Raw genomic sequence first — 24,780 nt, forward strand, 5'->3', positions numbered from 1 at the left:
AATTCCAAACATTGCTCTTCATAGTCTCTCTACTCAAGGTTGTTGTCTATTTTGAAAATCTCTTTCTGCGCTCGTTTTCTAAAACTTTCTCTTAAAATCGAGGTCAGAGGCTCGAGCATAATTGGCTTAGCTTACTTGTCATTGGAAAGTGAGTGTCGCACAATCGTAAGTTCGCTGGCATCAAAAGTGCGATTGTGACAAGGGTTTTGGTTCAAGCCTTACAAGGGGCACGCCCAACACTGGGCTAATACCTCGTTAGGCCTCCCAAAATCGATAGTTTAGAGATTTATTAGATATAAATTTCAATATTTTACCAGCTAAATTAAGCAAAATTTATTTTATTTTATTTATTATTTTTTATATTTTACTTGTGAAGTTGATGCCATATAATATCAAACCAAAACATATTTATTCTTTCATTCTATGAATTCTTACAGAACTCTCATCAGAAAATCAAATCATGGAATCAAAAACTACAAATATAAATACATATTTTGGATCAAACTGAAAAAAAAAAAAAAAAAAAAAAAAAAGAATTAACTCTGAATCCACCACTGAAAAGAGCTTACTTCCCATTCAAAGAGAGGGACTCAACAACCCAATTCTTATTTCCGCCGCCACCGTCGCCGCCGTCACCATCCTTACCAGAACCAAAAGAGGAAGAACGTTCAATAGGATCCGGCATCGACGTCGTGCGATTGCTCTCTTTGTTAATAAGCGTCGAAATGGCAGCCGCCACGGCGACTCGAAACTTAGGGTCAGAAGCAATAGCAGACACACTCTCCGCCGTCAGCGGTGGCTTATTACCGTCGGTAGGGTTCCAACTCCGACCATGAAGGGAACCCATTAGATGATTAGGTTGAAAGCTCCTATGGAAGAAGGAATGGGGCAAATCGGAGGCGGAAGAGGTAGCCATTAAAGGGCTGTAAAAGCTGTTGGCAGAGGGCTCATTAGGGTTTGGAGAATAGGAAGAGGAGTTCAGAATATTAGGGTTAGTATTAGCGGAGTCTAAGATCATGAAGGAAGCTGCTGCTGATGCTGTGGAAGCCATGGCTGTGGCTCCGACCGGGAGTGGATGATTATGTGTTCCTTCGTACGTTGTTATCAGAATCGACATGTCTTCTAAGCATCTTTGGACCTAAAAGTCAAGACTTTAATGTAAGAAAAAAGTCGCCAAATTATGGTTAAATTATACAAAATACCCGAAACCTTTAACATCTAGAGAGCTTTTTGTCTCGCTAAAAGGGTAAAGATGTAAATTGACATAACGTCTAATCGGTAAGAATTAGAAAAATACCTAACATCATTATAACATTATTGATTAAATGTGTTCGTGGGTTAGGTTGAGTCGGGTTGATACATTTTTAAGACCCAACTCAAATGTTCGACTTAAATTTTTTTTAATAAGAACCCAACGACCCGACCCAACCCAACCCAAATCAGGTCTTGATCTATTTAACATTTTTTAAAAAAGTTTAGGAACGTAATAGACACAAAAATAAAGCTCGGTTGACTTCTGGCAATTGAGAGGAAAATGTCGACCGAACAAAAACAAGCCGAAGGAAAACTCCTTTGAGGAAGAAAATAACGGAAAACAAAGGGAGAGATAAATAATTGCCGAAGACACCATCGTATTTGATTCAGTTTCACATATTTAAATAACAAACCTATCCTCACAAGCCTCCTGTCCGCCAAATTTAACAAAATGGCCAGCAAAAGATACGCTCTTCATTACAGGGTTAATTCAGATATTCAAAAGTCAAAAAACAACGAACGAAATTTAAGGAAACGTGTGAATAAAACCATAGCTTTTATGTAACGGTCATAAAATTGAAATCTTAAGGACCTATGATGTAATTTTAAAAGTTAATGTACTAAACTTATAGTCGAGCCCAAAAAGACGATACCTGTTTTCTAACGGGGCATCCCGGGGCAACTGTGCAACGATAGTAGGCTCGAGGGCACGGATTGCCCTTCGCGATTTTTTGACCATATTTCCTCCATTGACAACCATCGTTCATCTACAATAACATTACATTGAGACATTATAACATAAATTTTATAAACATCCTTAAACTTCGCTAAAATAAAATTTTGGTCTGATATTGCAACTTACAGTGGCAGATTCACATCTAGCTCGCACAGAAACCCTAGTTTTCCTGTTTTGTGGGGGTGCCATTCCTTGCAATAACTCAGGCCTTTGTGGCTTGTTCTTTTCTCTTGTTTCTTCTTGTAATTCCTTATGGTTATCTTCTTTGTTGTTTGTATGGAGCCCTAATGATAACCCTAGCTCCCTCTCCTTTAGCTCCTCCTCCTTCGATGTCGGCGACCGAGCTCGTCTCTTCTTCTTCGACATTTCCTCGAGATCCAAGTCTAGGTTTCGTATGTCATGCCTCTTCTTCTCGTTTCCTTGGAATAATAGAAAGTTACGAGAGTCCTGTGCATACACGAATAGAGATATCGATTATGTTGAGTGAGATAACAAGATTTGAACATTCATCAATTACCGCTCAACTACAAATATTGTTCGTTTTGACCCATTACGTATTGCTGTCAGCCTCACGGTTTTAAAACGCGTGTGTTAGGGAGAGGTATCCACACCCTTATTATAAGGAATGTTTCGTTTCTCTCTCTCCAACCGATATGAGATCTCACTACTATGTTCGTGTTGATAATCAACCCATCTCTCTCTTTCAGTGGATAAGTGATTATTTTTAGATGTAAGAGTGATAATCATATTAAGAGGTCAAATTTTGCACGAAACCCAACAAATAGATTATATAATTGAATTCACTAAGACCAATAAACTTAAAACGCTAACTTTTTTCGTTACGGGTATCTCTCGTAAGACCTCAACCTATCTACTCGAGTCCAGTATGAATATACAGAAAAGGGTATTCCTAGACGTGCGTAGAAATTGTGTTTATTTGCAAGAATGGATCCAATTTCGATCATTTGATACGACGAGTATAAAACCCATATGGATGAACAAAGAGAGAAGGGGTTTGAGGGTACCTTGTTGGTGAGATTGTTTTGTTGGATGATACCAATTTTGGTTTCAAGATCATAGTAATCTTTCATGGTTTGTTCCACAGCTCGTCTCAACGCTTTGTTCTCTTCCTTCATTCGATCCATTTCCATTTGTAACACCGAAATCTATAGAACATATAATCCTCGATTAAGAATCGATGAGTTCAACAAGACGGGTTAAAGGGTTCTTAAGAAACTTACCTCTCCGCCATTAATATCGACTGCCAAACCTTCTCTCGAACTGGAGGCAGCAACTTGTTCGTGTTCGTGTTCGTGTTCTTGTTCTTGTTCTTGATCAATTGTGAGTGAGAGATCAATCTCCATAGCCCTCTTTGGCCTTCTCTCTCTTACTGTTCAGATTGTTGAATATCACAATCTCTCTCTTAATACAAATTTTGAGGCACCAAAGTCAATTCTCTCGTCTCAATGGAATAATTATTATTAGATTGACTTTAATGGGTCCCCTTTATTAATTAACCTTCATTCACTTAATTAAAAATCACTTTCCGACCCCAAACCCTAAACTCGAGCTACACGTATAAAATAGAAATTGTGTATCGTGATGCGTTTTGAACTGTAATTACTAGGGATAGCTACGTATAAATTTCATACCGAGTTATTTGGAATCGTTACGTGCAAACATGCAAACATTATATACCTGTTAGGTCTCATGGTTATTTGGGATAGTTATGTAAAAATTTCATATAGTTGCTCGGTTTTATTCTTATTAGGGATAGATAAGTAAAATTTTTGTATACCTATCATGTCTTACGGTTATTCAAGTAATTACGTATAAATTTCATATATATGCTAAATCTAACGATTATTAGGGTTAGCTACGTTGTGCAGCTATTTTCACGGTTTTTACCTTTTGATTCCTTGGGTTAAAACTCGGATTTAGCCCTACGCAAACTATATGGGCTAATTAAGAGAAACTTTAGCAGCCGCATTAGCCTAAGTTGTAATTAATTAAGCAGCCCCAACTATTTATTGTAGCTAATTATTGGCGTTGTTGTTTTCGATATGTATTAATTTACTAAACTATACTGAAACCGATAATTATTTCTCACTCTCGAGAAAAGCAAAAAAATTATTTTAAAGTAAATTTAAAAATAAATGAAAAATTATCTTATTTAGATATTTATGTGACACTCAGTAATGGAAAAGTACATAAACGAACCAAAACCACGTCTAGATGAGAGTAATTTGAAGGATACGATGACTAAGAAATGCTTAACAGAATTAAAATTTACCTTTATTTACAGTAAATTCAAAGTCAAACATATTTAGCTTGCAGTAATTTTACATCGAGTGACCTCGTAAAATTGTTGGATAAAACATGTTAGTGAAGACAAAACATCCTTAAAAAGGTGCAGTAATTTTACATCGAGTGACCTCGTAAAATTGTTGGATAAAACATGTTAGTGAAGACAAAAACATCCTTAAAAAGGTGCAGTAATTTTACATCGAGTGACCTCGTAAAATTGTTGGATAAAACATGTTAGTGAAGACAAAACATCCTTAAAAAGGTGCAGTAATTTTACATCGACTGACCTCGTAAAATTGTTGGATAAAACATGTTAGTGAAGACAAAAACATCCTTAAAAAGGTGCAGTAATTTTACATCGAGTGACCTCGTAAAATTGTTGGATAAAACATGTTAGTGAAGACAAAAACATCCTTAAAAAGGTAGCGTATATATAGGTTATTTATTTGGATAGGGATTAAATTTTAAAATTAGGTGTCATTATTTATGGTGTTTGGAGTTCACATTTTTTATTAAATAATAATATGAAAAAGAAATAAAAAAAAATCGAATTAAATATTAATGTTTTATTTAAAGAAATCCGTTGAGAAAGAGAAAGCTTGGGATCCCATCTTGAAATGGTCAACGCCAAGACCTCATAACTCTACACCCATGTTTCTCTTTTTTTTTTTTCTTTCCTAATAAATATTATATTTATATATTTTATATTTAATTCCAATGGAATTATTAAATTTTATTTTTATTATTATTTGGAAGAAAATAATTAAGAAAATTGTTATTTGATTTATTATTAATATAATAATGTCGACTACCATTCACGTTACCAAGGAAAATAATATTTAAATAAATAATTGTCATATGAATTAGCTTCCGTTGATTTCTAGATCTATGGATATTAAACAATTATGTGAACTATATTCCATTATTTTAACACTCATAAGCTGTAACCCGTGTTGAACTGGTTCCAGAGACTCGAGCATTTCTTAATAAGCATAAGCTCTCATGGCTTTGTTTTGGGCTTTCCCAAAAGGCCTTATACGAATGGAGTTAGTATTCCTCACTTATAAACACATGATCATTCTCTAAATTAGCCGATGTGGGACTTTCATCATTCAACAGAGCATACGTCGCTTAATCGTAGGCGATGCAAGAACGAATTGACTTAACTCACTTGTTGCTGAGAAGGGAATGTCGCACAATTGCAAGTTTGCTGGGATCAAAAGTGCGATTGTGACAAATATACATAAAATTAGACTATCCAACTCGAACTATAAATATCTCCCATTTAAGCGGGCTTTTTAATATTTATATTTTTTTCTCTAATAATTAAGTATTTATTTTTATGTCAACTAAATTATTTATTTATTTATTTATTTGTATTATTTTATTATTTTATTGTGAACTCACTTGCAATTTGCAAAAATCAAGATTAAGGATAAAATAATAATAATAATAATAATAATAATAATAATAAAAGTAACGTAGAGATTACATAAAGTCCATAGTTTTGAGGGTTTTAAAATCAATTGGATAATGTTTTTTTTTTTTTTTTTTTTGACAAAAATGGAAGACACGTGGCATAGCTATTCACTTTAATGGCTAGCTTTGAAAATTGTGTATAATATGTCGTATTTAATAGATTCTGAAAATACGAATTACATCAATTGTTTCTAAAATTTATAAATTATTTCTAAAATTTAGGTTTAGTTTATCTGGATTCATGAACGGTTTAAGTTTAATAATTTAACGAGTAGACGGGAGGCGTGGACTAAATTAGGTGTTTAAAAATTATGAATCGTAAAGAGGAAAGGGTCGGGATCTTGCTTGCACATTTAAAGCTTTAGAGTTGACCTCCATTAATGAAGAACATCACCCATTTCAATTTTTGTAAGCGTATATTATTTTAACGTATAATTTTTAATGAATTGAATCTCATCGAACACTTAAATTATGAACTTAGAGACTTAGAGATTGTTTATATTAATTTATACTATCAATAGATAGAGAGTCGTGTGGACTGGAGAAATCAACGCAGCCATTTCATGCCTTGGGATATTATCAATTATTACTTATATTATATTAAGCTTCTTGTTAGGAGCCCTCGATCCTTCGTTGTTGACCTGAGCAAAGTTCAACATTAGTTGTTTATAATGATTAAAGAAATGAAATGTTCGAGTCTTCCACTCGTAATATTATTGAATGAAAACTTGGGTTTGTTTATTTGAAACTTAATTGAAGTAATTATGAAAATAAGAAAAAGAATAGTCGTTGGAACGTGAGGTTTGCAATGAGGCTGACCTAAATCACGTCCGGATTAAAATGACAATCAATTTGGATGAGCTTTGTGCCCATAATATATTGGATGATGCCCATCCTACCTCCTCCTTTACGCTCTTGATATCACATCTTTGTTTGAATAGAATCTTTCAGTGGCATGTTTCGGTTCTCTTCTCTATTACTTAGAAAAGGTGAGTAACCGGTTCAAGTGCAAGATTAGACACCCAACTCATAATCATAACGACCCAATTGTAAGAACAAAACAACCCATAATTGTAACGACCCAATTGTAAGAACAGAGTTCTACCAACTGAGCTGTATCTCTCAAAGCAAGTAGAGCCTGCACGAGGGAGTCAAACGCTTCTTCTATTTTTTCATTATGTTTCTTAGCATCAAGAAAGACACCCAACCAACTGATGATTTTGCTCGATGAGACATAAAATTGGTAAATAAATTGATAGAAGTCAAAAGTCGGAATCTCACTCGAATAACAATATTTATTTAAATTCTAAACTTTTTTTTTTTTTTAGAGAATCAATTCAAACACCATTAGAATTTAGTCGATGAGAATAACTCGATTCGGTTTTACAATTCAGTTCAGTTCATTCCACTTGAAAAAAAAAATACAATATCCATACTTGTTTTAGCATAAGCTGAAATGAAAATATACAGTCCAAAATATGATACTCAAACTCGGCCAATGCTACCATGTGCGGCCCCATGACATGCTAACAGGTACTCACTTCAGAAAGATGTATATCTATAAGTAATGCACATCCACATCCACAATGACAAGCAAACTCTAGAGTATGATGTTCTTACTGAGAAACAGTACCCAATTCAGCAGGCAAAGAGTTCTTGTAAGCCTCAGAGATACCGACAGCAGTCTTGGAGAGGTTGCTTCTCATATCTGAGATTTTGGATCTAACAAATTCTTTATATTGTGAGACAGAGTCAACACATGCAACTAGTTCACGAGCACATATCAGAATCTCTTCCTCTCCTTGCTTTATTGCTTCCTCATGCTTCAATTTCGCATTCTTCATACAACAACCAGATCACAGTAAGTTTGGAGCAGATTCTAATTAAATAAACCAGACTGGAGTGGTGGAATGGCTTATAACAGTTCATAGTTAAGTGCTTTCCCTCCTAACTTAGGTGCAAGACAAGATATCATGAGATGGTGCAATACTTATAGAAATCTCTAACAAGCCCGACTTGGTTGCGTTAACAAGCGTTAACGAAAGATTGATTACCTCGATCTAGATTTTGGACAAATCTACAAAGAACTTGTCAATCAGTCTTTATAAGCTGCGGGTGAAACACATTTTCAAACCTCGTATTTGCACTTAGTTTCTATTTGATCCCTTAATTTTCGAAAATAGGAAAAGGGTTTTGTTTAGTGAAGGAAGTGAATGGATTTTAGCACTCAAATAAAGGAGAGGGAGCAAAAGGAGGAGGAAGAAGAGTAACGGAAGAAAGTGTTAGGAATCATGGATCTCCACAATGGTATGATATTATCTACTTTGAGCATAAGCTCTTATGGCTTTGCTTTGGGCTTTCCCAAAAGGCCTCGTACCAATGGAGATGTATTCCTTATTTATAAACCTATAATCATTCCCTAAATTAGCCGACGTCAACCAACAAATGCTACCAAAGGTAAAAAAGTTTCAAACTCATTAAAAAATCAGGTCAACAAAACTAGTCAGGCAGTTGACGGACAAATCATCATTCAGTTAGCCAACCGATAGTCAAGAGACCTTTAAGAACCATTTCTTAAGACAATAATTATAGTGGGAGTATTAATACCTTCAAAATCTCCCCTGCTTCGCTTTCCACGACATCTATGCTATGAGCTTCTAGTTGAACATCCTCCACCATCTTCTTTGATTCTGTGGAGCATCTTAATGTATAATCTCGTATTTCATTTTTTAAAGAGTTCACTTGAGTTTCAACCTGAAAAAATAGATACCATTTACACCATCAGCAAATCATTCTGTACACGATAGTTCCTAGCAGGCAGCCAAGCAAAACCTTCATCAACAAAATGAAAACTGAAATGGTGAATTAAAATGAAATTATTTGCAGCCAAGTTCCATGTCTGACACTAAGTTCTAGTTAGAAACTTCGCTTACTTCTTCAATATGGGATTGAAGGGAAACTATGTGACTGCGTCTAGACTCAATTTTAGCAGTATTTTCACTTGATTGCTGCCTGAGAGAAATCAAATCTTCCAACTTCGTCATCGAACTTTTCTTTATGTCCTCTGCAAAGGAATCAAGTGCAGGCTTAATGGTTGTCTTATAGTCAACCCCCATCACATCAGCTGGTGTTGACCCCTTTGCATTCAGGAAGTACTGATGACAATTATCAAGCTTTAATCTAATAAGAACAAAAGGAAGTTGTATCAACAAAGTAATTATGCTGAATTGGTAAACGAATTTCGAATTCAATAACAAAATATGTTCAGAAACTCATGCTTGTAAATATCATTTGAAATGGATAGGCTTCACAAGACGTGGGATTCACAAAAATAAATCACCAACAACTCTAAAGCTTAAGTTCATGGGTTATGATAAATTTAACAACACAAATGTTCAACGGTTCTCCTCGTTTGTGGGTTTGAAAATTTGTAGAAAACCCAACAAACGAAATCAATATTAATTGAAGAGGAAATGTCATTACATAGATTCGAATACAATATCTTTTTCTCGAATACCACACAATGAACCATCCAACCAGCGAGGGGAGGATTGTTAGAGGAAGCATGTCACCCACGTAGGGCAGTTTCGCTAATTCTCTTTGTATGAAATTTGGAGGATTATCTCGGTTTAATCACCAATCAACTCAAAAGCTTAAGTCGATGGGTTATAGTAAATTTAATCATATCAGCACATCAACATAACTAAAGATAAAGTACATGTTGAGGATTGTTCGGAGGGAGTCCTGCATTGGCTAACTTAGGGAAGATTATGGGTTTATAAGTAAGGAATACATCTCCAATGTTACGAGGCCTTTTGGGAAAACCAAAAGCAAAGCCATGAAAGCTTATGCTCAAAGTGGGCAATATCATACCATTGTGGAGATCCGTGATTCCTAACAATATATTCCATCGTAATAACAACTATATTTACCCAAACAATTCAATACAATAAATTGTCAGTTGATAAGATCCTTGACTAGAATGCAATTATCAAGTTTGAACAGGATCTATAAGTAGTGGAAATAGATTTAAACTCGATTGAACAGGATGAAATTATCAAGTTTGACACACCAGAAAACAAGAACTACATGATAACAACAATAAATAGAGAAAAGGGAAAGAAGGGCAACCTTCTCATAGCCTGGTTACATTCCCTTGCCATGGCCTCAAGCTCCTTAAATTTATTCCCCACTGTTGCATCAATATCCCATGTCTTCTCCTCCCACGAGTTCCTCGAGACTTCGGCATCACCAATGTCCCTCTCCACAGCCTGCAATTCTCTCCTCATCCTTTCCACATCTCTGGCATTAAACATCTGAGATTCCACCCTCATCTTCAGCTCTTCATTTTCTTCACATATCTTCTTGTTCTCCTGCACTTTAACTTCCAACTCCTTTTCCTTTTCCTCCAATATCTTCTTCATTTCCTGCATCTTCTCACTATACCCAGCAATCATTGTATGGAACTTCTTCACATCCTCTTCAAGCACAGTCTGCTGCTTCTCAAGAACCTCCCTCTGCGAGGGATCCGACCGCAACGCCTCGGCTTTGGCTTCGAGCTCCTTAACTTCCATCTCCAATCCATTCAAGCTTTCAACTGCATCATCCCTCCCTTTCTTTAACCGCTCCATAAACTCCTGATCCAAAGCTTCCACCGAATCATCATCCCCACGTATATATTGCACATAGCTATTCAGCACATATACATTCACATCGTTACTCGAAACAAACGAATCTGAATCGTTTGCAAGGTTATAGTTATAAACAGCAACCTGCACAAGCCAGTGAAGTAGGGCAAGAATTGGGTACCATTGATGAGGAGCAGGGGGAGTCTTGAGGATGCCCTTATTGATTTTAAAGGGATACCCTAGGGATTTGAGGACGATGGGGAGATCATCCTCAAGCTTCGTCGGGTGATAATCGAGACATTGAAGTAGCAAATGGATGGTTTCAGTGAGATCTTTGAGGGAAGGGGGAGAGAAGGGTTTGAATGTTAGATTGAAAGAGTGATTGAAAAGCTCCTTGAGAGACGAATTAATGGTGTTGACAGCAGAAATTTGAACAGCTCGCTCTTTGTACATGTCGATGGAGGCAGCGGCGGGACGAGCCATTCCGATGGAAGAAGGGCGGCTACTGGCAAAGCTGGCATCGGAATCGCGGCGGAATTGGGGAGTAGGTGGCGGTGGAGGATTGAAAGATCCCTTAGGATGGCGGCGGCCGTTTCCCTTCATCTAGTCTCCGGTCGATGTCTTCACAGTCTCCGGCGGGTACTTTTTCTGAAATTTCAATTTGAAAGATGGCATTGGAAAGGGGGCGGAGGGAACTTTGATTTATATCGCCACGTCATAGTCACGCACTGACTGAAATTACCATTACAGGAAAGAAAATCCGGTTATTTACGAAAGAACCACTCAATTCTGAAATTACACATTTAGCCTTTAACTTTCTAAGATTCTCAAAATTTATCCCTATTTGATTTAAAAATTTTAAAATTACAATTTTTTCTACAAATCTATATTTAAAATATCAATCAATTTTAAAAATATTTAAAATTTTCATAATTAAAAATTCGAGTATCTATTAATTTATAGATAGAATATACACATAACTTAAAATTCAAAAATAAAATTACTATTTATTTTTTAAATACTTTAATTATTAATAAAATTATAATATTATACATTTAAAAAATACTATTAAATTATAAATTCTTTAAATAAAAAAATACTCTTAAATAAAACATTTTAGCATTTAAAATTTTTAATTTATAATTTTTACTAAATTTAAATTTAAAAAAGAATCTTATATTTTGTCTCCTGATTTTTCTCCTGTTATATATCCAAACCTTTATTTTTATTATTATTTTTTTTTTTTTGAAATCTTAATTAAATAAATCATTTTCAATTTGATTAATCCCAAAATATTTTTTTTTAAAATAATATAAATAAGAACTCAAAGCATATATATATAATATTTAAAATCTCATTTGAAGAGCGTTTTAGGTTTATCAAATCTCATTCTCGTTCCTTCTCATCATGATTGTAGACGATCTTACCATCAGAACAGTTTTGTTCGGTGTTCTTATAATGGTAGTTATCGAACTTTTTCTCCGCTACAGATCACAGTGCTACGACTGCGAGGTAGATATTCAAACTTCTAATCAAAATATTTTCTTACTTTAACGATGGAGTTACGTTCAGATCAAACCCTAAATTCGACGAAGGGTGTAGATGAAGTAGATTCTTCGACAAACCCAAGGCAATTATTATTTTCTCGTAGAATTTTTTTTTCTTAGATAGTTGTTAGATCATGTTTTATTTATGTTATTAAGAGTTTGATTTCATATTCTTCTATCTGTTTACTGAGATAGCGTTTCTATTGTTTCAGTAGAAGTGCTGGTTATCAATAAAGTTATATACTTCTCTTTCTCGTACAATCTTCATACTGTTTACATACATACAGACAATCACGATACAGTAAGTAAAGTTCTCAATAAGAAGACGGTAGCAAATCGAGGAGGGAGCCGCATTTGTTTGTAGTTTTTGTTGAACGATTCCTTAACGAAGATCAAACAATTTTAGCATAGCTTAGCAAATAAAACATGGGCTTCGATAATCGGGAGGTTTGATCGTCGTGATAAAGAAAGAACAGCACAAATGTAAACTGAGTTCTGAGATCAATTAAAAAGCTCTAAGCATTTACAAGAACAAAAATTGTAAGGAGAAGCACTTATGAAGCAGTGTCAACAGGTGTGTCGGAATGAGCTCCCCATTCAGTCCAAGAGCCATCATAGACTGGAACATCATTTTCACCACTCAGCCGATGGAGGCCCTGAAAATTACACATTTTCACCACTCAGCCTGCTAAATCTTTGATTTTGTTCCATAGATTAAGAATTTGAAGGTAAAGAGATGTACCAATGCAAGAATGCAGGCAGTAACACCGGTGCCACAAGACGTTACGACAGGATTTTCCAAAGAGATGCCTGCAAAAACCGATCAACTTTTAGCATATCGTCGTGCCCGTTTGGGACCTGAGACCCTTGAAGAATGGCCTTTCTTCGGTCTAAACGAATACCGTTTTTGTTTAGGTAAAAGAACTTAACCTTCTTGTTCGAACCGTTTCTTGAGCTGATCAGCTGGTAAAAGTGACTGTGAACTATCCAGCATCTGCAAAGGTCATTTCAATTGGGAAGGATTCTAAAACTATAGATACAACTTATAACGATAGAGATAAGAAATGAATTTTCGATACGAGATATAGAAGAACAAAAAATACGGGGGCATACATACACACACACATATAGATATATATATATCAGCCTGAAACCAACCAGAACCAAATTACAGAAAGCAACTCTAATCGCTAACGATATAAAAATAAACGACATTTACGAGATGTCCCAACGATTAGTACCCTGTATACCCTCTTTCGAGCTAGGCTTAACAGAATCAAATCTTCACATTTATTAAAAGAAAGTTTTAGCTATGAATATACGATCTCGAAGAAACGCAGAGTTTAAACAGCCTAAATGATGGATAATATGCCACTAACGATATGTAACTCTTCGACGAAATTGAAAATTTTAATATGAACTTCGAAGAAGGGTCAGTTATATGTGAAAACTGTTTCAAATTCTAGCTATGAACTGCAAACATAAGGTACTAGCTGATATTGATAATAACCTGGGCAAAAGGAATGCACTTGCTGCCAGGAACATGGCCACTTCGGATTCCTTTCCGAGGCTCTGGTACAGCACCATCAAATCTGCAAGACGAAGACGTAATTCGAGGATAGAAAGGACGATTTTATCACAGATTATTCAACCAAATACTTCATCATTCAATTGACGGACAGATAAGGGAGTCGATACAGTATGGTATAGCTCGATTTCAAAAGTCTTGAGAAAAGCTAAACGAACATACCCACCAATAGACCGATCAATAAAATCTAGAATCTACAGTACCTGGCCTTCGATCGAGCGTCTACGTGTTGGTGAGTTCGTCCTGTAATATTCTCTTGAACCTGGAACGTGTTAGAAAGAAAAGGTTCACATCTAAAATGTGTATAAGATACGATTGAATTGCTTTTTCACACACGCTCACTCTAGAACGCTATGATGAATATCCAAATTCAAGTTTCTTTTTCGGCACCGAACATATACCAACAACAATCAAAATTGCAGCAGAATGACAAGTTTATACATCAACTCAAACTTTAAGGATTAAGAGTCCTTGAACACTTAAAGATATCAGTTCATACATTGCTAAGCATTATATTATTCATATTCTAAGCTAACAGTTCTCTTTTTCTTTTTCGTTTTGGGATAAAGAACTCTTAACAGCTTTGTAATGAGCAGCCTAACCTTCTCAATGTCCCAGACCAGATGTGGCTGAAACTTAGTCTGAAATGTAATTGGCCCAACCTGAGAAAACGAGTAATTGTTGTCGTTGTAACATTTAAGTAACTTACGGGATGAAGTATTTGTACAAACACGACAAATTATACAAACTATTCATGGCACTAGTAGCTTTCAAACAAAACATAGGAGAAAACATGTGAGATCCCACATCGATTAGAGAGGGGAACGAATACCAGCGAGGACGCTGGGCCCCGAAGGAGGAGGATTGTGAGATCCCATATTGGTTGGAGAGGAGAATGAAACATTTTAAAATAGCATCACCCGATGCCCTGGATAAATTCTCTATATTGCAGATGCGTTTTAAAAACCTTGAAGGGAAGCCCAAAAGGGAAAGCTCAAAGAGAACAATATCGGCTAACGGTGGGTTTGGTTTGGGCTGATACTGAATACATGAAGTTATGAACTTACAGCTTGCCCTTGATAAATTCTCTCTATTGCCTCACTTGCAGCAGTAGCTTTCAAAATAGCATCACCAGATGCACTGGATTCAACGTCATATCCTAACGTACGCCATTTCGGCAATCCTCCATCTAGCACCCAAATTCTGTCGTGCCCGAAGACTCTGAACATCCTATATTCAATTACCAAAATTGATTTCTCGAATTCACGTTCAAAAACATAAAACACTGCTAAGTCAATTGTTTATTTCTGCATCTCACCACCAGACACGAGCGGCGCTAAAAAGTCCTTTTCCATCGTAAACAACCACACCATCTTCGTTTTGAATGCCAAGAGCAGAGACAACAGCAGCAAAAGCTTCCTCTGATGGCAACATATGTGGTAACTGAAACAAACAATCATTTCCATTGTCTTAAATTAGCAAATGAACTGAAGAAAAGCTAAATAAATTAAAGAAAAAGAGATGATTTCACCTTTGAAGTTCGGTCAGATACACCATCGATATCAAAGAAAAGGGCACCAGGGATGTGAGCAACCTATCAAAATTATAACCACACTAAGAACTGATACTTCACCACGAAATATAAAATGTAGTTCACAACACATCTATCAAATCGACTACCTGGTACTCCTGAATCGGATTCCTCTGTTCATCTGGCATGTACCACGATGCATCTAACACCTAAAAACGAGCAGTTTAAAAGGGAGAATAGTTTTAGAAATACAAAATACAACGCTACCGGACTTGCTAAGTCGCGATTTTTCTAGTCAAAATCAAGATATGTTAATAAGCAATGCGCAAGAACATTCTTATATGAATGTGTAGAAATCAACGAGAAACGCATAGTCCCAAGGCAAAAACAATAGGTACTGACTAGATCAACGCACGGTCGAACCGTTCAAGATAAAATATGAATCATAATTAATTACTCGATGGAGAAAACCAAACAAACCGAATTCTGAATGCTGCAAATACTGAGGGAATACGATATGGACGCCTCGCAAAGAAAAGGACTAGAAGCATGGATACCGTAGATTTTAAGAGCATTTAAGTAACCAATTGTCCCGTAAGAATAATCAAGATACACACGAGCTAGTCCGACCACTCATTCATTAAAAAAAGAGAGCATACAACCAAGATAACAAACAACAATGTCTTAAGTACTCTATTAACATACATACTAAATGATATGAATCCAATACACAACACTGGATAACAACGAATCAAAGATTACAAGTCTAGAATGAACTGAATCAATCAGCATATTGAACAGCATTTGTTAAGCTAAGCAACCACAGGAGTAAAAATCATAGGTGAAACCAACAAGAAATGATACCTTCAAGTCAGGCTGTTTGAGATTAGAATGGAGCCAATCAGGGGAAACAACAGGATCATCCATGGATAAGGATTTGGTTGAAAATTGAGCTCTAGCCCCAGCAACAGAGGAAGCCATGAAAGAACAGAGTCGCCGAGTCGGATTATGTGCTACACTGGCTGAGTTAACTTGAGAGTGAAACAATTTCTTCTACGATATAGAAGAATCAAAACAGAGCAAATTCATAAGGCTTCAGCAGACCAAAAAACCTAAACAGAAGATGAATTCAAAACAACAAACACTTGACTTACATTGAAGAAGGAAGCAAAAATCTGGGGTTTGCCTGATGAAGCGGAGAAAGAATGAGCGAATCGATTAACCAAAAGGGATTTACTCAAAAGGGTGGATGCCATCTACACGAAGAACATAGAAAATCCCGTCGCTTCCAGAAATTTGTCGGATTTACAGAGAAAACAAACAAGGGTTTTGGATTTTCAAGTGCGATAAATGATAACAAACAAAGGGAGAGAAGAACAAACTTCAATTCATCGGCAGAAAATTGAACACGGGAAATGGAATCCAAAGATAGTTATGGGCGAGGTTGAGAGTGAACAAAAAAGCGGCAAACCAGAGAGACCCAGCAAGAATGTGTGAACTGTCCCTATAAACGACGCTACAACCGGTGAGATTTGAACCACCGATTAAGAATACAATTGTTTTCACTTAAAAATAAATATTAAAACCCATAATGTTTTATTTGGACACCAAATTAATAGATTTCAACCTATTAAAAAAAATTAAAATTTAAAAGGTGTAAAATTACTAAGATTTAAATGGCATTTAATGTCCAATTAATATATTAATTAAACTTAAATTAAGACATTATATATTAATTAAACTTAAAATTGGTAGGCAATTTAGCAAAATTTAGAGTGAAAATTAATATATAAATGTAAAGTTCAAAATTTATTAGTAAAAATCAGCTAAACATTACAAAAATAAATTTATTCTTCTCCTAAAAGCTTAATAACATCTTAATAAGGGAAAATCATCCAAGAACGGTTGAATCATGTGCAAAGCCTAAGTTTCCCAAATTCACCACATTTTTGTCGTCTTGAATTTGGTATGTTTTATCTTGCACGTCATTAAAGTCATTAAAGTCGAGTTCTTAGAATGATTGTGGCAACTGATGTATGAAATCCTGCTAATTTGCATCACATAAAGGCATTAAGTCACAAGACATTGAAAGTCAACGACGTTTTCCAAGAAACCGAACTTTCGTCGAGAGAGAGAGAGAGAGATTGAAAGGAATACAAAGGCAAGCAGAAGAGTGGCATAGTTTTATTTCAATGCTAGTAATTTTCTTCTAATGCTTCAATCTTTCCCTCCATTTTCTCCTTAGCAACAACTTCCTCAACGAACTCAAAGCGGTAGTTTAGAGCTTATCTGTTTTGGCATGTATCGTCAACTTCACAGTTTTAAAACGTGTCTATTAGGAAGAAGTTTCCACACCCTTATAAGGAATGCTCTGTTCCCCTCTCCGACCAGTGTGAGATCTTTCAATCCACTCCCTTGGGGGCCAGTGTCCTTGCTAGCATACTGCCCGATGTTTGGCTCTGATACTGTTTGTAAAAACTCAAGCCCACCGCTAACAGATATTATCCGTTTTGGCCCATTACATATCGCCGTCAGCCTCACGATTTTCAAACGCGTCCGTTAAAGACAGGTTTCCACACCCTTATAAGGAATGATTTGTTCCCCTCTCCAACCAACGTGGGATCTCACATTCTCTCTCCCAAAACAAAAATGTATCAACCAAAGACTAACTAAATGCACCTAAACTCTCTACTTTTAAACGTGCTCTACACCATACATCAAATATTTTCTATTGAATTACCTGTATCATCATAATCAAACACCCCGACAATTCTCTTTTTACTGTTGTTGTTCGATCTCCTCGAGTACGTGTCTGGGACTAAACATGTATTTTTCCCCCTGAAATATTCTCACAACCACTTAAATGAAACCAAGATATCAATAAGAAAATTGAAAGTTGAAGGAAAGTTAAAGTAGTAGGCACAATGTTCTCTTTTCATGAACTTTATTATGAAGGAACATTGAAAGTCATGAGACAGCTACAAAGAATTGAAAATTTGAAAGAACCACTGATATTCTAAAGCCCTTTGGACTAATAAATAGTTACCTCTTCTTGATAGATATAGCCAAGAACCGATCACCACATAATGCCACCGTTCTTCTCTCCTGCTTTTCAAGGTTTTGCTTTTGCCTACACACATCTATCAGGGGAACAGATGAAAAAAATAGGGGAAAAAATAAAAAAATCATCCAAACATACATCAACTAAAGGTTTGTCCTTTAAACTTTGCCCATATTCTTTCCAAAATTTCAATATTACCTTGATCTTTCACAAACGTTTCAAGCTTACTCTCAAAGTAGAACCCTTCCGGTATTTCGAACAAAATTTGAGAGACTTCGGATAGTGGAACAAAAACTTGGATCATCACACCATCCTTCTAGATCACCATCACATCATTCTAAGTCACGATTTTTGTTCAAAATCTGAAGGATTTCTACAAAGATGGCTATCAAATGGGCCTAAGCTATTCAAGAATTTTAAGTTGTCATTGATTTTTAAATTTGGATGATTCTAGTGGTCACCTGTATCTCCTTCTCGATCCTTGGAGAAGTCAGAAATTGATCAGGTTATGAGTAACTTCACTACCAATAGTCGGAACAGGAACAATTTCCATCAGTGAAGTGATGAAACCGATATGGGTCCCTCAATACAATCTTTCGCCCAAGGATTCCACTGACAAACTTGAAGAAAGAATGGCAGTCACCACAAACACGAAGATTCTTGAAAATCCGAACAGTAGTACCTTCTGGAACATTGATCAATCCAAAAGCAAGAGCAATTCTTTCGCTATGGTTCCACATATTGTGCTCCTTCTGTTCTTCATCTGTGTCCTGCAGTGAGTAGCTTGTATCAGGAACATAACCAGCTTCTCTAACCATTTTCATAAGTTCTAACAACTTGTCATTGATCTGGTCCGTTTGTGAATGTGTTTGGTCTCCCATTCCAAATATGCTGATATTTCCCTTCCATTTGACCCAGCTATGTGCAGGCTTCTTTTGAATTTTGCGTGCACCCATTTGTCCCCGCACGTCTTCGACATCTTTCCATCTGCCAATTGTTGCGAAGACATTCGAGTAAAGAACATAAGCTGAATCATCAGATGGATCCAACTCAAGAAGGTTCTCTGCAGCCTTTCTTCCAAGGTCTAGATTGCAATATATTCTACAAGAAGCCAAAAGACTCCGCCAAACAAGATCATTAGGTGGTATTGGCATATCTGCAATAAAAGCTTCAGCTTCAACAAGCCTTCCTGATCTTCCAAGAAGATCAATCATGCACACACAATGTTCAATTCCAGGTTGAATTCCATATTCAGAAGTCATTGAAGCATAATATGCAAGACCCTCGTCGACTAACCCCCCATGACTACATGCGGAAAGAAGACATATAAATGATACATGATCAGGTTTTATACCTAGTTTTAGCATCTCATGAAAAGTTTCCCTAGCCTTATGAAAATGTCCATGTCTGGCAAAAACTGATATCAATGTATTCCATGACAAGCGTGACCTATCGGTTGGCCGGGGAAGTATTTTTAAAGCATCGTCCAGTTCCCCACACTTACCATACATATCCATAGCAGCATTTATGACAAAATGATCACATTCGAATCCTAGTTTAAGCGTTGATCCATGAAGCTGTTGGCCTTCCTCCAACATAGCCAAATCGGCAGCGACTGAAAGAGCAGCAGAGAAGTTGAACTGATCAAATTCAATTCCAGCACGTCTCATCCTTACTACAAGTTTCAAAGCCTCTTCTCCGAATCCATAACGAGCATTTGCAGTAATGATGGCATTCCACACACTAGAAGTTTTAAACACCAATTTATCAAAGATATAGCTACTAGAGTGAAGGTCACCACATTTTGCATACATTGTGATAAGGGAACTTTGGACATGCTGATCCAGATCAAATCCTGTCACAGCTGTATGCGCATGAATGGGCCTCCCATATTTGATCAGATCCTCATTAGTCAAACAAGAACCGAGCGTATTTACAATGGTAATATAGTCAACACCGCACGTACCCCCTTCCCTCATCAATTTGAAAGCTGCTACTGCCTCATTCGGTTCTGCATTATCCGCAAAACCACCTATAAGTGCATTCCAAGTTACTTTGTCATGCTTGGGCATCCTCTGTAATAACTTTTTCGCCTCAGCCATCTTATGGCACTTCCCATAAAATGTAATTAATGTGTTTCCAATGATCAAATCATCTTGCAGACCCAGAACGATGACAGAACCGTGGAGAATTTTCCCTTCGGTAAGGAATTCAGGATCTAAACAGGCAGCCAATGCACTTGTAAATGTCACATAATTAATCTCCTTTTTCATCCAAAGCATCTCAGCAAAAACATTTAAGGCACACAGGAACCTTCCATCCTGAGCATAGCATGCTAACATGGAATTCCATGAGATTACATCCCTTTCTGGCATTCTTCTAAAGATCATTTCTGCATCTTCAGATCTTCCAGCATCAGAATACATGCTTAAAAGAGTGTTGGAAAGACAAATATTAGGTTCTAGTCCATATTTCACTACTAGACCGTGAACCCCTTTTCCCCACTTCAAATAATCTAAAGAGCCACAAATTGATAACAAAATAGAAAGTGTTGTATCATTTATCTCTTCATGGATCGAGCGCATCCAGTAAAAATACCTAAATGATTCTTCATGTAGTGCATTTTGCGCATTCGCAGAAATGATGGAATTCCATGAGATTGTGTCTCTATCATTCATCTCATTGAAAATACTGCAAGCCTCGTCAATGTCACCACAACCACCGAACATGGATATAAGAGAGTTAGCAGCAGAAACTTTAGTCTCTAATCCAAACTTTAAGACATGTCCAAGAAGTTGATGACCCAACAGTACATCCACAAGAAACCCACAAGAACTAATTACTAAAGCTATATTGTTTTCATTGCAGCATATTCCTTCACGCCGCATACGTTTATAAGTATTTATCACTTCCTCCTTACTTCCGTTATCTGAATATGAAACCATCAAAGAAGTCCAAGAGACCACATTCCTATCAGGCATCTCATTGAACATCTTTTGAGCGTTAGAGACAATCCCATAGCTACCATAAAAGTGCACAAAAGAAGTACCTACGAAAACATCATATATCAAACCACATTTAAATGCAAAACCATGAAGTTGGAAACCTTCATTGGCCATACAAGAGGACTTATTACAAGCAGTGACTAAACTCGCGATCACAAATCCACTTGGTTTAATGCCGATCCCACAAATATCTCGAAAGAACAATACTGCTTCCAAGTATGAGCCCACTCGAACATAACCTGACATCATACTATTCCAAGAAGCTTCATTTCTCTCAGGCATTTCATCAAACACTAACCGAGCATATTTTATACGACCAAGCTTTGAATACATACTGATCAATGTATTGGTCTGGAACACACTCAACCTCACCAAACTCTTTAAGCAAATGGCATGAACTGTTCTGCCAACAATTTCTTCTGTGATTAGAGAATAACCCTTTTGAGAAAAGCATGAAACTTCTGTATTTGGGTGGTTAGAAAGTGATAAAAACAAGTCGTTGGCTTGCTCTCCCCCTTCTGTATTCCAAGTGATTGAAGTGGGCAAATTAAGGGCAGGCTGCCATTAAGATTCCACAAAATGAAATCTAATCAAATTAATTACAACAACAAACGAAAAATACCAATTTACAGAGAAGTCAAATTGAAATATTTGACTTTAGAAAGTTCAATATATAAGTTATAGGCATTGGTGTAGACCTGGGAAAAATGGCTAAACTTGCTAGCATGTACTTGACCACTTCTTCCATTTTGAGGTTCTGATAGTGCTCCGTGAAATCTACACAAAAATGAACTTCAATCAAATCCAAGGAACCAAAGAAATTCCCCAGATCAATTCTTTCGTCTTGTAAATATATACATCTACACATAAAAGTCTATGTTGGCTGGTTACCTAAATTTGAATTTGATCTTATCTTTAGATTTCAGGTATCCTTCTTAAGTTTGGTTGACATCTGACTGTATCTTGTATTACTGATCCTATATATGCTATAAGACTGGTTATTTGATCTAACCTTCTTGCTAAGTTGACCCCAAAATCAGTAATAAATTGCAACAACCCAAAAAATCTTCCTTTATTGCTATACTTCAAGATACCTAAGATTGGAGAAGAAAAGGGACGGAAAAAGAAAAGAATTTAATCAGTCATAACAACAAATAAAAGAACCAATCATCCCTGGCTACAGATAGACAAGGCTAAGTATTGAAACAAAAAGAGCTGGTAGATGAAGAAATAAAGGAAAACCGAGTTCTTCCTTCATTATGTTTTAAACTTTTTACCCTTAAACTTGAAAGTGTGTCAATTCTACACTCAACTTTCTATTTGATCAAATTGAAACTTAGAGAGTTAGATACCATTTTTCCCTTTCATTAGACCTCAGATTGAAGAGTTGTTCAAAAAGAACACTCCCAATGATGTTCAGTGGATAACAAAACAAACGTTGGGTAGGAAATTATTGGGATTTTAAGAAAGCCAATGCCAGAGCTAGATGTTTTTGCTCAATTTGGTAAGTTTGGGGAGATTAATTCAAATGATCAATACTATACATTCATCCATTTGAGCTTAATTTTCTGCATTATTTGTCAGAGCATAATTTTCAAAACCTTTCATACACTTTTGAAAGCTACCCCTCACGGAAAAATCGTTTAGAATTTCGAATGAAAATTGAGACCTAGAATAGTGCGATAGAGATCTAGATTGACATGGCAATCCAAATTTCCATTTTAGGTCACTGACATGCCATTCCAGATTCCGAAATCTATTCAAAATGTTAAAGAACTTCTACTCAAAAAGATAGTTTACAAACATTTATGAAAGTTCTAGAGTAACATTGCAATTTTTGAACCCCACTTCTCCTACCTTGTTATTCCTAAAAAAAAATGGATAAAATAAATGGGCACCAAATACGCAAAAGAATTCAGGTTCCTCCTCTTTCTTCTTCCAGTTAAACAACACACAGATTTTTACAGTTTCCGACTAATCCTTGATACAAAATAGCCCTAACTAAAAGAATCTGATTCATTTTCTAGTAAGCTCAATTGAAGTATCCACGCTAAAACTAAAAAGAAAACTCCAAACAGAGTCCATGTCCGAATTGTACAGAAGCTATTGAATATGGAGAGAACGAGTAACTCACTTGGACGGAGCCGAGATGCAGTCTGATTGAAGGGAAGCATCAGCAAGGAGGAAAGGTTGCAAGCTTGATGAACAGGGTTTTCTTTTGCGCGGGGGGAGGGGGCGGGAATCTGATTGTAGAAGATGACTGAACCATCATGAAAGGTAAAACAAATACATTTCAATAAACTTTTTTTTTTTTTCTTTTAATGATTTTTAAAATTTTAATTTTCAAAAATATTAATTACAAAATTTATGAATATTTTTTTAAATGCGTGCTAATAGTAAAAGTATTCATTAAATTTTTAAAAACATTTTAAAAGTGTTTATAAAAAAATTAAAATTATTAATGAAAATTTTAAAAACTCAAAAATATTTTTGATTATATTTTAAAATTATTTTTTAAATAAAATATTAACGGTTTCTATCCAAAATTAATATTATTGAATTTTTTTAGTTTAAGATTATTATTGAAATTTTTTAAAATTTAAAATTATTAATTTAGCGGAATTTTATTTACGTCACATGATCACACATTCCTTCTTTTTAGGGTTTTTTTTTTCTTTTTTTCTACAATTTCTTTTTAAATGGGTAGTTGTTGACTTTGAAATTTGACTATTTGCACCCATTTTTTGACTTTAATTTGAATGAGCCAAAAATTATTCATTTTCATTATTTTTAATTATTACAAATTTTAATATTGTTTTGATTGTAAATATATATATATATATATATATATATTATTTTATGAAATTTATGACATCATAGTAAATACGAGAGAAATTCAAGGATTTAAACGTCATATTTAAATTTTGATCGATATTCAAATCAATAGGTTTGAACCCACGATGAACTCAAGGATATAAATCTCTTACCAACCCAACATCCATTTGGTCAAATTGATACATTCATGGTGGTGAGAATTACATTATTTAGATATCCATTAGGGGCCAAGTAGGTTATTGGAGTCCACTTTAAGTCGAATTCTCCATCCCATAATTCTTTTTCGGGTAGTATTGTTTTAATATAAAATATATATATATATTTGATTTCTCGAACAAATAGATAAAATTTTAATCTCTTAATCAATTTACTTGAAATTACTAGAAACCCAGTTCGTTAAGGTGATTTGTTGACCTTTATACCACCTTATGATCAACTATTACTGTACGTTCGTTGAGATCGAAATTCGAAATTACCCTGATCTCAATTTTGTAAAACTAAAAAAACCCATTTCTAGTTAGAGGTTTTTGAGTCATTATAGTAATTTTAACATCTCGTAATATGATAATATAAGGGATTTGGGATATCAACTCGAGCATAGTTCAAATAAAAAGACATCAATTATCATTCTAAATACGCTGATCTCAATTTTGTAAAACTGAAGAAAAAAAAACTCATCTCTAATTAGAAGTTTTTAGGTCATTATAGTAATTTGAACGTCTCGTAATATGATAATATAAGGTATTTGAGATATCAACTCGAGCATAGTTCAATGAAAAGACATCAATTATCATTCTAAGTACCCTGAT

General features: G+C 35.5%; 4 protein-coding genes across 11 annotated transcripts; all 4 read right to left on the reverse strand.

Annotated features, from left to right (window-relative positions):
* Positions 1–107: 107 nt before the first annotated feature.
* On the reverse strand, positions 108–3,413 carry LOC111810704 (WRKY transcription factor 72A). Its single transcript, XM_023697460.2, has 5 exons — positions 3,232–3,413; positions 3,016–3,156; positions 2,117–2,437; positions 1,908–2,021; positions 108–1,138 (listed from the first exon to the last, which is right to left on the reverse strand). Exons 1-5 carry the CDS (start codon positions 3,352–3,354, stop codon positions 566–568), a joined length of 1,272 nt encoding a protein of 423 aa, XP_023553228.1. The 5' UTR covers positions 3,355–3,413; the 3' UTR covers positions 108–565.
* Positions 3,414–7,152: 3,739 nt separating this feature from the next.
* LOC111810909 (kinetochore protein) lies at positions 7,153–11,086 on the reverse strand. Its single transcript, XM_023697749.2, has 4 exons — positions 9,908–11,086; positions 8,710–8,956; positions 8,384–8,530; positions 7,153–7,614 (listed from the first exon to the last, which is right to left on the reverse strand). The coding sequence occupies exons 1-4, from the start codon at positions 11,005–11,007 to the stop codon at positions 7,393–7,395; spliced, it is 1,716 nt and encodes a 571-aa protein (XP_023553517.1). The 5' UTR covers positions 11,008–11,086; the 3' UTR covers positions 7,153–7,392.
* A 1,247-nt stretch (positions 11,087–12,333) lies between these two features.
* LOC111810375 (thiosulfate/3-mercaptopyruvate sulfurtransferase 1, mitochondrial) lies at positions 12,334–16,609 on the reverse strand. 2 transcript variants are annotated; one of them, XM_023697083.2, is made up of 13 exons: positions 16,453–16,609; positions 16,225–16,326; positions 15,935–16,123; positions 15,220–15,279; positions 15,071–15,133; positions 14,858–14,982; positions 14,607–14,769; positions 14,142–14,201; positions 13,743–13,801; positions 13,462–13,543; positions 12,882–12,945; positions 12,694–12,761; positions 12,334–12,607 (listed from the first exon to the last, which is right to left on the reverse strand). In XM_023697083.2, the coding sequence occupies exons 2-13, from the start codon at positions 16,324–16,326 to the stop codon at positions 12,506–12,508; spliced, it is 1,137 nt and encodes a 378-aa protein (XP_023552851.2). In that variant the 5' UTR covers positions 16,453–16,609; the 3' UTR covers positions 12,334–12,505. The 2 variants fall into 2 exon arrangements, with proteins under 2 accessions (XP_023552851.2, XP_023552850.2); XM_023697082.2 differs by having other exon boundaries at positions 16,225–16,607.
* Positions 16,610–17,817: 1,208 nt separating this feature from the next.
* Positions 17,818–23,401, reverse strand: LOC111809625 (Tetratricopeptide repeat (TPR)-like superfamily protein). 7 transcript variants are annotated; one of them, XR_015411712.1, is made up of 5 exons: positions 23,271–23,401; positions 22,149–22,230; positions 21,835–21,913; positions 18,593–21,694; positions 17,818–18,210 (listed from the first exon to the last, which is right to left on the reverse strand). XR_015411712.1 is itself a non-coding variant. In XM_023695979.2 (4 exons), exons 1-4 carry the CDS (start codon positions 23,308–23,310, stop codon positions 18,653–18,655), a joined length of 3,243 nt encoding a protein of 1,080 aa, XP_023551747.2. In that variant the 5' UTR covers positions 23,311–23,401; the 3' UTR covers positions 17,818–18,652. The 7 variants fall into 7 exon arrangements, 2 of the variants coding, with proteins under 2 accessions (XP_023551747.2, XP_023551748.2); XR_002817264.2 differs by having other exon boundaries at positions 17,818–18,447; XR_002817262.2 differs by having other exon boundaries at positions 17,818–18,504.
* Between the last annotated feature and the right edge of the window lie 1,379 nt (positions 23,402–24,780).

Source organism: Cucurbita pepo, chromosome 14 (genome assembly GCF_057944985.1).
Source record: "Cucurbita pepo subsp. pepo isolate OVF chromosome 14, ASM5794498v1, whole genome shotgun sequence".
NCBI lineage: Eukaryota > Viridiplantae > Streptophyta > Magnoliopsida > Cucurbitales > Cucurbitaceae > Cucurbita > Cucurbita pepo.